A 13885-nucleotide genomic window follows, 5' to 3' on the forward strand; every position below is an offset into this window, starting at 1 on the left:
ATTATGTGTGCCTTACGTCTCTCAGAGCCTCCTGAGCGAGCGAGCGGAAGGACAAAATGACCCCAATGATGGTCATTCTCTTCAAAACACTGTCCACAGCTACAAAGACAGAAAACACAGCGAGTGAGTGGAATTACAGCAGCTGTCACAGTGATCAGTGTTAATTCAGGAGTTCACCAGTCACAAAAATAAACTTGCAAGGAGGTGTATCAATTTGTACTTCAAGTGTACTAACTTGAAGTCATTTCTAACCAACCACTTTCAATACGATGGCAAGTTTAACACAGATGTAATCGAATCTCAAACAAGAGACTGACACTGAGACACTGACATGAAACAAGCCAAGGCTGCTGATTGTAAACAGCTAAATATCACACACACAAAAAGTGGCATAAGTACTCCCATCGTGTTTGGATAATCACTTATTGTTTGGCACCATGATGAAACTGCAGCTGCAAAGATCTGTGCCAAGTAAGTGTAAGCACAAGTATTAGCGTTAGTGTTAGTAATTACAGGTGAGTTTCTTGAAGAGCGCAGCCATGTGGTCTGGTTTGTCAAAGCTCGTCCTCATCTGGGTCAAGACCTCCATGTTTTCTACCACCAGTTTCTACAGAGAAACGCAAATAAACAAAACATAAATATATGTAAGAACATTTTGTCAAAATTTTTAAAAAAGAAAAAAAAAAGCCTGGTTATGAATGAAACCATGGAAGGCGTCAGACTACACTAAACACTCAACATCAACCAATTTGTTTCCCTATTTTTGGCTCTCTCTGATGTAAGGAAGAAGGGATATCCCCAATTAGGCCAGGCACACTGCTCGGACTTCTCACAAAAGATTACAAATATATGAATCAGTTTTCTGAATATTATATTTTAAAAAAAGAAAGAATCAGAGACGCATCAGGTAAGGAAAAAGAAATCACTCATCTGAATAAAACTCACTGACTAATAATATCACCTGTACAACTTGGTATAACAGTTTATATTATTATTATTCAATATGTGAGTATATCTTTATGATTGTGGACATGTTTATACCTTCAGCTCAGCAACCTGAGATGAGATGTGCCACATCAGGCTCTCACTTAGAAACTTCATACCATACGGGCCCAAGAGCTCTGACAGGGAACGCATCTCTGTGGAAAAAGCAAAAAAATAAACACTTTCAATAAACTTTCAGCAGAAAAAAAAAAAGACGAGGAACAGAAAAAAAACAAGATGGCTAAACTCTAAACTTATATTAATACACAAAACCCCACATTAAAGTTTCTCTTCTATAGCTGATTTATTGTTTGTCGTCATAAATACCAAGTTACTAACATTTTCATGCACAAAGTGTGTTTGTATGAGTAAACAATCTTTTGAGTGATTGTACCCGAGATATCAGAGTATTCTTCAGCATTGAAAGTTAGTTCGTTCTCAGTGGGCAGGTTGACGAAAGCCTTCATGGCGGGGAAGTAGGCGATGTGTCCGTTACTGACCTGGCGGAGCAACGTTTCCAAGTACCTACAAACACACACAGGATGCTGTCTCAGTATAGGTTACATGCTTGGTCCTCAAAAGAAAAACAAGCTGGGCTCCATTAAGGTCTGTCGGGTATAATAAATAAGTAAAACTGTAGCCACTGAGCTTGCAAACTATTAAATTTTTTATTTGGTTTTCTGCTTGTTTTGGGTTCAGGATTTACCCCTCACTGGTGTGGATGTGCTTATTTGGTCCTCTAGTTAAATAGTGCATCTTCCTAAATGTTATAATAAATTAAATGTTAAACTAACTAAACTAACTTTTCAGAAGAAAGTTAAGGTAGGGTGCACTCAAAACTGTTCGTTTCAGACAGAAGGTAAACAGAGAGGCTGAATTAAGGCCCCGAAAAAAGCTACTGTAGTAGAGCCCAAGAATAAAGACATGGAGCTGGATGTGAGGAGAATAGAAATTGCTCTGATTAAAAAAAACAATCATCTAAAACTACTGAGAAAAGTCTAGTGAGTTATTTGCGTTGTTTGTTGTTTATTTCCTCCTCAAATTACACTTCTGCTTCCTTTGCTGTGTCATTTTTTGGTATTTTATTAACAATGTTTTTGGAGAATTGCAGAAGTGCTAAAAATCAACACACCAGTTTGTGTATAAACTGGTGATGGTGGGCTCTCCGTGGCTGTCCAGGTGCTGCGTCTGCTGCAGGAGGACGTTGTTGAAAACTCGTGTGATGTCGATGGTGACGTAGTTCTCTATGGACTGCAGCACGGTCATGTATGCTCGGACGCTCGTCAGCAGCTCGCTGGGCTTGGCTATCTCCTGAGTAGCCTGGTTGTACATGGTCATCCCCACTATGGACCTGGACACGATCAGAGGTCAATAAGACATGCCTAAGTTAAAGTACATTTAGTAAGAGCACTTTTAAACCTCAAAGTTGCACAACTTACTTTAATTACCTTAATTTTAACGATCATAAAGCTGCAATCCCTTAACTTTTCATTCTGAAACACCAAAGCGGTTTACACCTAAACTGCTCAATTAATCTGCTTTTAAATAACTGCTTAAAGCACAACCTCTGGACTGTGCACTGCTTAATAATTACTGTCATGTCATGATGAGGTAGTAATTTGTACTTTTTCCTATTCACTGAAAGCTGTACATGTAGTATTTAATTAACACAGAGGTGGTGAAGAGCAGCGTTAGCTGGGCTGCGAGGTCGACAGATGCAACTCTAAATTGGACAAAATGTATCTGTAATTATACACCTTCACTATGAAAGCATGCGTGCGTGCTTATTTACTTGGTAAATCGGATCTCCAGGTGCGAGGTGAGGTACTCCCTCGGTGTGAAAGTGTGCTCCCACACAATCAGGTTGGGAACGTAGTTGATGGAGAAGCAGAGTTCAGATAAGGCGGTGTGGAGTTTATCCAGACTGGGGGGCGGGAGGAGACACATAAACAACAGATATGATTAAAACCTGATCTGTGCAGAGAAAACAAGCAACAATACCAATAAAACCAATAAAAGAGAGCAAAACTATGAGACTTAAAATGAAGGAAGTATAGATATATGTAGGTGAAAATATAAAAACTTAATTGGAAAGCGCTGACACGTCTGGGAAACGGTGATAACAACACGGTGGAGGGTTCAAAACAATACCAGCCAGATTTGATGTGTTAAAAAAATAATATTTCAACTATTTATAGGAGAAAGAAACAGCTAAATATTACCATTTTCATTTTTACTGCATGAGCAAAGATGAATACTTATTAATCTATAAACAATTACAGATCACTATAATTAAAACACACTCAACAGTAATGAGTTTTTAAAAGAAGCATAAAGAATAAGCTGAGCCTGAGAACAGACAGAGGCAGACTGTGGCTCTGCAGATCCTTCAAAAACATTCAGATCTTCACGTTCCCTCTTTTTGTACTAACTTGGTGACCAGCAGTCTGTTCTTCCTCATGCTCTCCACGCCTGGTTTCTCCCTCTCCGGCTCGCCTTTCTTCCCCGTCGCCTTCTTGCTCTTCTTGTTCACAGCTTGGCTGATGGTTTTTGCGCAGTGCTTGGGAAGCAGCTAAGGTAAAAATAAAAAGGTACAACATTTCACTACAATTATTAAGCCACTGATATTTTGTTTTAAAGTGCTCTTCAGATTTACATGAGACCTTTTTACTTGTTTAAAGAATCATTATTGTTTTATATTATGATTTTTACAATTTATTAAAAATTTTACTTATTAAGCTCCTTTTTTCCTCATTTAACTGAAATCTTTTCTGTTGATTATTTTTTTAACTTATTGATTGATTTTGTTTTGCCTTGCTCTCATTTTTTTTTAGCTATTGTATTTTATTTAAGTAAGGTTGTGGATTTTTTGAACGTTTGGGATAAATGAGGTATATTTCATCTCATGTTGAAGACAAAAGAAAAGCAGTAGTAATCTTTCTTAGGCAGTTAAACCAGGAGACTGACAGACATATTTAAGGAGCTTTTAACAACAACAAGCTTCAACAAATGACTAAATATTTATATGGACAAACATCATTTTATGCTCTGGGTATTGATGGCAAAGTGTTGGTCGATCTGAGAATCTATTTCAGTACTGGGTCAAACTTGCATAATAGCAAAATTATCAATACCATGTATTATTGTTTCTACATTAATAAGCCAGCAATTAATTTCTTAATGCCCAAAAAAGGGATAATTTACAACTGAATCGACATGTAGCAATTACATGTGGCAAAATATTTTACAAAGCCTGATTCTACCTTGAAATAAAGTATTTTTTTCATACTGGAAGAAGGAAATAAACTCCCGGATGTATTTCTCCTCTTGTGTGGAAGTCTGCACAACTGTAGCCCTGCTGTTTTGTTCCTAGTGGAAACCCTGACAGTAGTTTAAGTATAGATTAAACCAGATGAACTGGTCAGTTTATCTTTGGATTGATTTTATTCTCAATAAAGTCTGTCAGCGTCTAACCAGCGTTCAAACAGAGGGTGTTGGAGGGGTTGGCTGACGCAGATTGTTAACCTGTATCACTGTCAGTCTGATCAGTAATTTGTAGCATTTGTATTCAAGCTAGAAATGTCAAACTGTCCCTGTAAACAGTTGGCTTTGTGTTCCTACCTGGTCACTAAGTGTACACTGCTCGGTGCAGATGTCAGTGATCAGGTTTCTGGCCTGTTTGGCCATTTCGTCCAAAAACATGTTGCACAACGACAGGCTTCGATCCCCTATGTGGTGACGCTGAGGAGGAGAGTAGGAAGAGACAAAAAGACTCAAAGTGAAATCATTATCAAAACAGCATAATCATCACACATATCACGCCTGATGCCCAGGCTCAGAGGGGAAAGCGGCTGTCAGTCAATGATAAAAATTGTATTGAATTTTGTAGAATCTGTTTCAAAAAGACCAAAACAGTTACTGCGGGGTGCCTGTTTAGATGCATTTTAGATGGGTATAAAAAAAGAAAGCCCAACTGTCTGCTGGTTCCAATAACAAGTGTGTTTATCAGTGTCCTTCAGTTTATGCCTATACTGAGTCAATTTTTGCTTTTCACTTCCAACCAGCATTGATTAAAGCCACACTCGACTGGCTGAACATCCCTGAACTGTAATGTGAGTTTTTTCACATGGAAAGTTTCTTCTTCTTCTTCCATGTTTTTCCTTTTTCCCCTTTAATTTTTAAACATTTAAATCATCTGAGTGTGAAATTGGATTAAAACTGGGAAGTCAAAGACTCCACATTTTTATATTTGGAAAATTCACTAAAAGTTGACCAAATGGGCACATTTTTGTAACATTTGCTGCTGACATTTTGACCAACTGATACCATCAAACATACACAGAATTGGCCATTAGGAGATCCTATTTGAAGTGCAGCAACACGTGCTGATAACGTCCTCGATTACGTTTAAAAAGAAGAAAATGTGTCTCGGTTGATTTACTGACCTCTACGCATTTCCCTTCATTATATCCACCCCCCTTTCATTACATCTCCCCATCTATCCTCCTTCCTCTGTACCTTCCGTTCAACCCACAGATATCTATTCTTGGGAAACTTTCAAATGTCCTCATCTCCCCATCTACAGGCGCCATTATGTAAAATTAAAAAGAATATCACACAAACTGGGTTTTTGTATGCATGTGTGTATTTACCTCCTCGGGACAGAGCTCATGTGTACAGGACATGAAGTGTGTACAAAGCAGAGGGAAACAGACTGAGTGGCGGCTCTGGGAGGGAAGCTCCAAGCACTGCTGAAACATCTTCTCAAATGCACGGCTGTAGAAGCTACACACAAGAACAGAGAAAAAAGGAAAATATACATATTTAAACTTATGTCTGAATTATGCACAGGACTTACCAGAGTTTCACATGAGTGTCTCACCAGAAAATAGACAGGTCTGATGTCTCCACAAGCATCTCCACCAGAGAGTCCACCATCTTTGTGTGGAAGATGATGGTGTTCATCATTTTACCGAGCTCTTTGTGATCGGCTAAACCGAGACTGGCTTTAGAGACACTTGTGTAGGCCTAGAGAGAGGAATAACAGCACAAGCAGGGCATAAAAGACAAATCCAAGTTCTTTATTGTTACATATTGCACTATCCCGACTTACTGAACAGGATCGTTAATATCACATTAAATATTTTATTATGTTTTAGTTTTCAAGGATAACATAGTTTCCTTGAAAGACTTATTTCAAAAGAATTTAAGCATGAAAGTTGTGTATATACCTGCAGTCTGAACCAATCCAGTCTCATGCCTCTGAAGTCAAACACTTCTCCATCCTCCACTGAAACACACAAATCACACTCAGTATTTTAGTAACTTTAATTATTAATAACTGTACTACGATCAATACTGCCAGTGCAAATGCAAAAATAACGACTCGTCCTGGTATTTCTCTGATCTTCCATTTAACAGTCTTACCTTGTTTAACACTGAGAGAAGTCATGGTGTTGACAAATGAAGACATGATTATAGATTCATCCTCTGGACACACAGACAGGTTCTGTAAAATAAAACGGAAATGAGGCTGATTAGACAGGACTGTATTCACTGTAGATTCATCTTTTAAATATGACAAAAATGTTAATAAATAATACAGTACATTAAAAGTTTGAAGAGCATTATAGAAACAAAAAAGTTGAATTTTTATATTAATATTAAAAACAAAACATGCTTTTAAAATTGCGTTACAGTAAATGTAAGACCTGTAATCTGACACCTGACATAAGCAGCCTCACAGCCGTGCTGGATGGTGACACCAGCTCAATAACACCATGTTTTAGGAGGAAAGCAATATCAGATTAAATGTGACTGAATGCAGTAAGAGTGCTTAGTCTCAGGAGTTTGTATTTTTTTTTTTAAATGTTCCCACCTGAACCAGTTCATTCAGCACCACAGCATCAAACCCAGACAGGTACTGGACGTAGTATCGCTGCATCACAGGCCCATACTTCCTGACATGAGCTCTGAGCTCCTCCATGTAGAAGATCAGCTCAGCTATGTGTCTGCAAAACACACATACACACATCAGCAGGTGTGAAGACGCAAGTGTGTTTATACAGGCATGACGCGTGTACACAAACACAATTGTCCACGCTTACTTGTCTATGAAATCATCTGTGCTTTTCTTCTGGATGTTGTCTGCGTGTCGAAGCAGCCAGATGATCTCATCACGGGCGAATGACAGCGCCATGAACACAAACAGCGCCTAGCAGACCAGAAATTTGGAGGGAAGTGGTGAGAGAGAAGCTCGCAGCATCTGCGTTCTCAGAATCTCTAAATGCAATCTGAGACTTTATGAATGGCTTTGCAGCTATTGGTGCCGTATATCAAGTTCCACTAGAAGAATTGGGCTGGTAAAGACTCTAAATGATGCATAATTTAAAAGACATGTTATTGTGGTAGTTTACTGCATATTTTATATAATCTGTTGCACTCTTTTACCTATTCCGTTTATCCTGACTGAATTTCAGCTATAATGAAAACAAAAGGTTATTTCAATCCATGTTAGTTTTATATTTACTGGGACCTGTTCTGGGATCTGTGTGCTCTCCCACGCACATACATGAAAAGCTGAAGAAAGGTAAAGCAACAGGAAAACCACCCTGTACAGAACTATAAACATCAATGGCAGCAGGAATGATACCACTAAAGTCTAAGAGCATGGAAAGGATGATGGCAAAGCAACTTGTAGAATTGCATTGATCTCTGTAAACGCCAACCTGCTCTGTAGAGAACATTAAAATGGCTGAATGAGGGTGGCTTTGTAGCTTGCCTGAGCTCCCTCTCAGGCTCTGTACACAAGATCTGGTTAAATTAATTAATTAAAATAAATGAATTTGAAATTAGTTTAGGTCTATCTAATGGGTTTTGGTCAATTTAAACAATAGCAAACATCCCGAGCAACAAAAAGCAACTAAACAGGTGATACTGTAGTATTTAAGGCAGCTTTTTATAATTCATCAGGTTGCAGCCGCTTTCATTTGACATGTTGTTTTCAAGTTATGTGAGCCACTGTGAAATGAACCATTGTTTTGCAAAGACCACTTTTTGAAGTTTTGAGCTGAATGTGTTCGGCAGCTTAGTGTTTTTGAAGCCTCACTGGAAACTGGGCAGATCTGATTGTGAAACTGAAGTTCAACACAAATCATAAGGCAGGCCTGGCCTTAATCATGTGCTGCCTTATAATCAGTCATGACAGTAATATGGACCATGATTTAAAATATAAAGATCATGTTGTATTCCACACAACTTGAAAATAGAGATTGAGACGATAAACACCAGCGATAAGGTCATAGATCAAATGAATTAGAGGATATTTCCCCCTGGACTTGCATAAAACCCAACTTGTTTTTGTAACAAAAACAAAGTTATGTCCTGCTGAAAGAAAGAAGGTTTAAACCTGAAACAGGAAGAAACAGAAAGTCTATGATTACAACTGAACAGAGTGTTATTTGCAGTGTTTTTTTATATTACCTTTGGACCAAGCAGTCCAGGTTGGTCAGCTAAAACAGTGGCCAGCTCTTTCAGAGCTGATCTGAGGAACTTGCGCCTCTCTCTGTGCATGGAGCCTCTGTAGGCAGCCAGAGAGACCGAGGAAGTCAGAGCAGTGCATCAAAACATACAAGGCAATGTGATTAAATGGTATTCTGACACTTTTAGGACAATCCCGCAGGAGGACAAAAAGTAAGTAGATGACAGTGACAGCAGAAGAATAAAGATGAAAGGGGAAGACGGAATAAGTAATGAGGATAAAAGCAGAGATGAGGCATGGGGGGAAGATGACGAATAGAGGATAAAACGGGAGGAAAACATGAAAAAGGATACAGAGAAAAGGGTGATGTTTCACAGTGAAGCTTCCCGAGAGAGGGTAGACGCATATGCTAAAATGACAGTTAAAATCTTTAAATAAAAGACCAGGAATATAAATTAATAATATAGAAAATGGGGGCATTAGAAAAAAAAAAAAATTAAATGTGAGTGTATTTTATGTTTGCATGAGATAGTATGAAACAAGGTTATACATACGCATGAGACAGGGCCTGTTCTTTGCACTCCCTGATGTCATTGATGCGTTTGTTGTACCTGCAAAACACACAAGAGGAAAGGATGCTTTAAAAAGAGCAAAATGGGAAAACTGGGACAGAAAATGACAATCAAATCTTCAAATTCCTCAATAAAAATTCAAACCACAAAGATATTCAACAATCATATCAAAGTAAAAAAAAGGAGACATGATCACAGTTTGTGTGATTGTGCACCAGTTAAAGAGCGCCTGCCTGTGTCCACATAGACACATTCTCATACCCTCTGATGTTCACAAAAAGGTCCTCAGCAGCCTTGTGGATGTGGAAAACTTCATCCCTGAACAGACAGAGACAGGTGGAGCTCTGCAGAGCCAACTTCCACAAAGACAGCGCTGCTGCGTCGCTATTCAGCGCCACATGACACAGGATGAAACCAACTGCAGAGAGAACGGAGAGAAATACAGAGCTAACTGCAGACTGAAGCCTTTTGATCATCTGGCACCCAATTCACATGATCAGAGCACTAGATTCGACTCTGCTTCTACACTACTTACAAACAATCCACTTTTCCATTGTGTCCAGTGACAGGTATTCACAGGGCATCTAAAGACAAAGACACAGTTGAATTCAGTTTTTCCAGTTGTATCACTTGGCACAAAGAAGCTCTGACATCAAAAGCCTGCACAGAACAGGTTAATAGATTATTGAGAAGCTTTAAATGATCATTCAGATCATACAGATTATTTTAAGACAGTCAATCGGGATACTAACAGTGTCAGACTGAGCAGGATTGAGCATTGTGGAGGGAGCAGAGATGAGAGAAAGCAGCTGGGCGTTCCTCCACTGGTCAGCTGACAGATTCCTCCTGGGATAGACCATCTGAAGGCTGACCAACGCATCTGACAGGGACTGCAGGAGGAGAGACAGGACTAAATTCTTCCGGTATAAAACTGACTTTTGAAACTAAATAAGCAGCAATTTCAGAGCCACTGTACGCAAACTTGGAAAAAACAAACAAACCCCAAAACCCTTTATAGTGTTGTTAAAGTCATGAAAGTTGTTAAACCATCCTCTTTGTTTTCAATTAAGTTTATTTGAAGTATCAAGCCTGATTTAGACTTCTGCAGGAAATAAATGTCCTCATTTTTTATCGTAACCGGAAACTCTCCCCAACCCTATGCTGTAACCTTCTACACCATTCGAGTCGCTGCGAGCTGTGTCGACCCAACATGAGGCGCATGTCAGGTTAAGGAAAATGTTACAGAGTAGGGCAAAAACCGAGTTTCCAGTTATGACGGAAGTCACAACGTAGATTTCCCACGCAAGCATAAGTCATGCATGATTTGAAAAGTAGAAGTCTGTGTGTTTGTGGACAATATGCCACATAAGCTCAGTGAGGCATTTGAAATGCTATGACAACTGAACCTCATTCAAAAACAACACTAACCAATAAAAGCAGAAGTATCTGTAAACACTGTAGATCATGGTGCATATACCAGGGCTATTGATCAAGGAAAATCAAACCAGTGATTATTTTGATCAGTACTGACATCACATTTTTATTCAGTACAGCTACAGGTGTATACACAAGTGATCTACATGGATGAACAGAACAGACGGGTTCCTTTACAGAAACCTTTTTCCTAGTTTTAGTATAGATGTTGCAAACCAAAAGCTCTCTGCATCAACTATCTTGCATTTGTACAATGTTAAAAACCTACATTTCACAATGCACAAACAATTCTCCCACCTTTCCATGTGGAACAAACTCCTCCATCATCTTCTTCAAAGGGTTCTCATAATCCACAATCATTTGGCCCAACCTGGGGTACTCCCGGTCACTGCAGCAACACACAGAGGTAGTGACGTAGTGTCTAAGTAACTGTTTCTACTAACAGTTTATGCTGCTATGATGTCTGTAATAGTGTGCAAACTTCTCACATCAATCTAACTCTCAGTTACCTGGCTCCATGCGTCATCTCATGGGCATAGTTGTAAAGCCCTATGATGGCTTTCCTCTCCTCTATGCGAGAAAGTATTATCATCAGAGTAGTGTATGTTACCACCAGATCCAGGTAGTTCTTAGTCAGGTCAAAATTCACCGTCTGATGGGGGAACACAAGTGTGTCATTACATGAAGCAAACAACAAGAAAGGCAGCGATTACACAGAAACAAGAGACTATATACCTCCATCAAGGCTGAACACTTCCTCTAAAGGAGGGGCAGGCAATTAATGTTCCCAAGAGGCCATATGAGATACTGGGACTGTTGTGGAGAACACCACCAATAAGTTTTTAAAGAGATAAAATTGAGCAGAATTGAGTTCAGCTTACTGGAGTAGCCCCACAACAGCCCCAACAGGCCCTGGGGAATTTTAATTACCCACTCCTGCTCTGAAATATGTATAAATTGAGTTTATACATGCGGAGGTGATCTGGATCCAGTTTAGTCTGTAATATTTTCAAGGACATCAAGATGATACCTTCCAAATTCTATCACTTTGGCGTATCTTTTAAAGTATGACACAAAATGTGCAATTATGCTCTAATTCACAAAGGTAAAGAATCCTTTTCAAAGATCCTAAACTTCAGTGCAGGTTAACTCCCAGGATTTGTCCCAGACTAAACCCACCCTATGGTAACATTTTCATGCAAACAGAAAAACTGAACCAACCATTTAACTTCCTTGCTGGAGGTAAAACATATTCATAAATACTTCTGTGGCTCTGGAATGCTCAGGGAATGAGGAAGAATGAAAAAAAAATAGAGGAAAGAAAGGGGAGGAGAGAATCTCTTTAGGATTCTTCGGTTCTGAAACATGATGAGGTAAGCACAGGAGAAAGATCTCACTTAATGGTTCTAATAAAAGAAAGGATTAAGTCTAGAAGTCGTCAGGGGGGAAAAAAAATCTTCAATAACTTTACAGCTTATTGTAGTTCAAGACTTCTGAGTGGGATCTAGACTCTTGCTCCTCCTTTGGGCCTCGTTTTCAGTCTCTAGGAAAAGGGAGTCTTTGACCCACAACAGAACTTTGCAGGTTCTGGTGGGTAATTCTTCCTTTTTAGGCTTCTTTCTATGTTTTCTGAAGCGTTAAAACATTGTCCTGTTACATGTGATACACATTCTTTAAAAAAGATAAATAAAATATATTTGCTTACAATGTCAAAGAAGACCTGGCAGGCATCGATGGTGTTCAGCAGCTCACACACATGATCCTATTAATAGAGCGAAGAGAAATGTTTTCATTAGAACCACCAAAGTAAAAGAAACACGTCCTCGTGTGCTTCACCTGAGTGCCACTGTGTGTTTTTCCCCACCTTGAATTCCATGACATCGACGAAGGTAAAATAATAGAGAGCCAGGTTCTTCAGAATCTCTGACTTCTCCTTCTGCAGCTGGGCCAGCTGTTGCTATAAAACCACATGGCAAAGAACACAAAGTTGTGAATTTTAGAAGTGCTGCGTGAACCTGAGGCTTAGGTTTTCCAGTAACTAAGTACTGCTTTCACTGTGTTCCCTTCAGAGTAGTCACAGAGAAACGTCATACAGCAACTCAGGACCGTTTACTCTTTTACAGCTGGTATGATTAAAAGATGGGACTGACTTTGGACATTTCTTAAATGAATCATCAAAATCATCTTTTAAATAAAAAAGAAACTCTGGTTAAGTTCTATTTAACTCTGGAAATATGTTTCTTTGACAATTTGATTTTTATTAACTCTGAAGAGAAATATCAGCATATTCCTATCCCACCCAGCTAAAAAGATGTAATTATCAGGTTTCCCTTCAGGGATCCGCAGAGATCATCAGGTCTTGAGTTTCTTCATTTTGAAGTTAATTAATTGAAACTTAATCAACAGCAAAGCGGCAGAAACCACACACAGCTGCTAAATAATTCAGTTATTGGAGCTAAACTATTCTTAAGACAATTTTAAAAAATGACTTTCTATTCCATGTAGATACATGAAAGTTATTTTACTTTGGTGAAGAACTTATTTCATTTAATGATTTTCTGGAACACTTTGCATACAGGAGAACTTGGTTATCAATTTTCTTCTTTTGCACCTTGTTGTATGTTAAATAAAGTTTTGAATAACTCGTTTTCCGTGTGGCGGTTTTCCAGAAGCTGTAATGAAATGTTTCACCAAAGTAAAATCTGCCTATATAAGCAAAGCAGAAACCATTAACCCAACAGCACCTCAAAAAATAAAACACTGTCAATACGAGTCTTTAGCTGTGGATACAAAGTGTTTTCAAATCCCAGTTTACCTTTAAAAGATTGCTGCATCAATCTTTTAAAGTCTAAAAATCAACATGAAGTATCTGACTTCAGCACCTGAGAAGCAGTGTATTAACATGCTAGAAATGACTGAAGCATACTGTATGTAAATTGAACCCAGCTCCAGAGCAATCTGAGGTCAGAACCGCACCCTAAACCAGAACTGGCCTAATAGGCAAAGGTGGAAAAAGGTCAAAACATGACAAGTGTAGGACGCGTGAAACACTGCTGCTGCAACAAGGAGTTCAAACATCTGGTATTTGGCTCAAGTCAACTAAAAGTGGAACAATCACTGTTTATTTTTTAATTCCTAAAAAAACAAAACAAATAACAAAACAGTTTTTCTTGCACAATTTCGATTACCTGCTGAGTGACACTCCTTATTGCATGCAGTCAGCAAGTCATTCAAACACCAGCTGATCAGTCATCAAGCAAACCTAACCAACTAGCCAGGTGGGTAACTAGCCACGCAGTCATTCACAGGATGAAGAAGAGAAAATAAAAATGCTGCCAGAGAAAGCTGAGCAAAGCAAAACACACTCCAAAAGAGCTTTAAAAAAACCAAAAAGAAACAAAACCAAAATAAATAA

At 38.8% G+C, this 13885-nt stretch overlaps 1 protein-coding gene across 2 annotated transcripts in view; it reads right to left on the reverse strand.

Moving 5' to 3' along the window:
- nckap1 (NCK-associated protein 1) overlaps positions 1 to 13885 on the reverse strand; it is a 37337-nt gene that overhangs the window by 7530 nt on the left and 15922 nt on the right. The window contains exons 3-25 of one of the 2 annotated variants that reach the window (XM_085369610.1): positions 12335 to 12421; positions 12176 to 12232; positions 10980 to 11122; positions 10768 to 10858; positions 9789 to 9926; positions 9572 to 9620; positions 9298 to 9454; positions 9019 to 9075; positions 8467 to 8563; positions 7092 to 7198; positions 6863 to 6995; positions 6412 to 6493; positions 6216 to 6274; positions 5867 to 6012; positions 5637 to 5769; positions 4606 to 4725; positions 3417 to 3556; positions 2777 to 2908; positions 2117 to 2335; positions 1379 to 1509; positions 1042 to 1139; positions 514 to 607; positions 17 to 99 (exon numbers count right to left, since the gene is read on the reverse strand). In XM_085369610.1, the coding sequence (XP_085225736.1) occupies positions 17 to 99; positions 514 to 607; positions 1042 to 1139; positions 1379 to 1509; positions 2117 to 2335; positions 2777 to 2908; positions 3417 to 3556; positions 4606 to 4725; positions 5637 to 5769; positions 5867 to 6012; positions 6216 to 6274; positions 6412 to 6493; positions 6863 to 6995; positions 7092 to 7198; positions 8467 to 8563; positions 9019 to 9075; positions 9298 to 9454; positions 9572 to 9620; positions 9789 to 9926; positions 10768 to 10858; positions 10980 to 11122; positions 12176 to 12232; positions 12335 to 12421 (2553 nt within the window). Of the gene's footprint in view, positions 1 to 16; positions 100 to 513; positions 608 to 1041; positions 1140 to 1378; positions 1510 to 2116; positions 2336 to 2776; positions 2909 to 3416; positions 3557 to 4605; positions 4726 to 5636; positions 5770 to 5866; positions 6013 to 6215; positions 6275 to 6411; positions 6494 to 6862; positions 6996 to 7091; positions 7199 to 8466; positions 8564 to 9018; positions 9076 to 9297; positions 9455 to 9571; positions 9621 to 9788; positions 9927 to 10767; positions 10859 to 10979; positions 11123 to 12175; positions 12233 to 12334; positions 12428 to 13885 lie in introns of both variants that reach the window. The other variant, XM_085369609.1, reaches the window with a different exon arrangement.

The sequence above is a fragment of the Diplotaxodon limnothrissa genome, linkage group LG13, assembly GCF_057381915.1.
Source record: "Diplotaxodon limnothrissa isolate DT_005_m linkage group LG13, D_limnothrissa_male_GT1.1, whole genome shotgun sequence".
Taxonomy (NCBI): Eukaryota; Metazoa; Chordata; class Actinopteri; order Cichliformes; family Cichlidae; genus Diplotaxodon; species Diplotaxodon limnothrissa.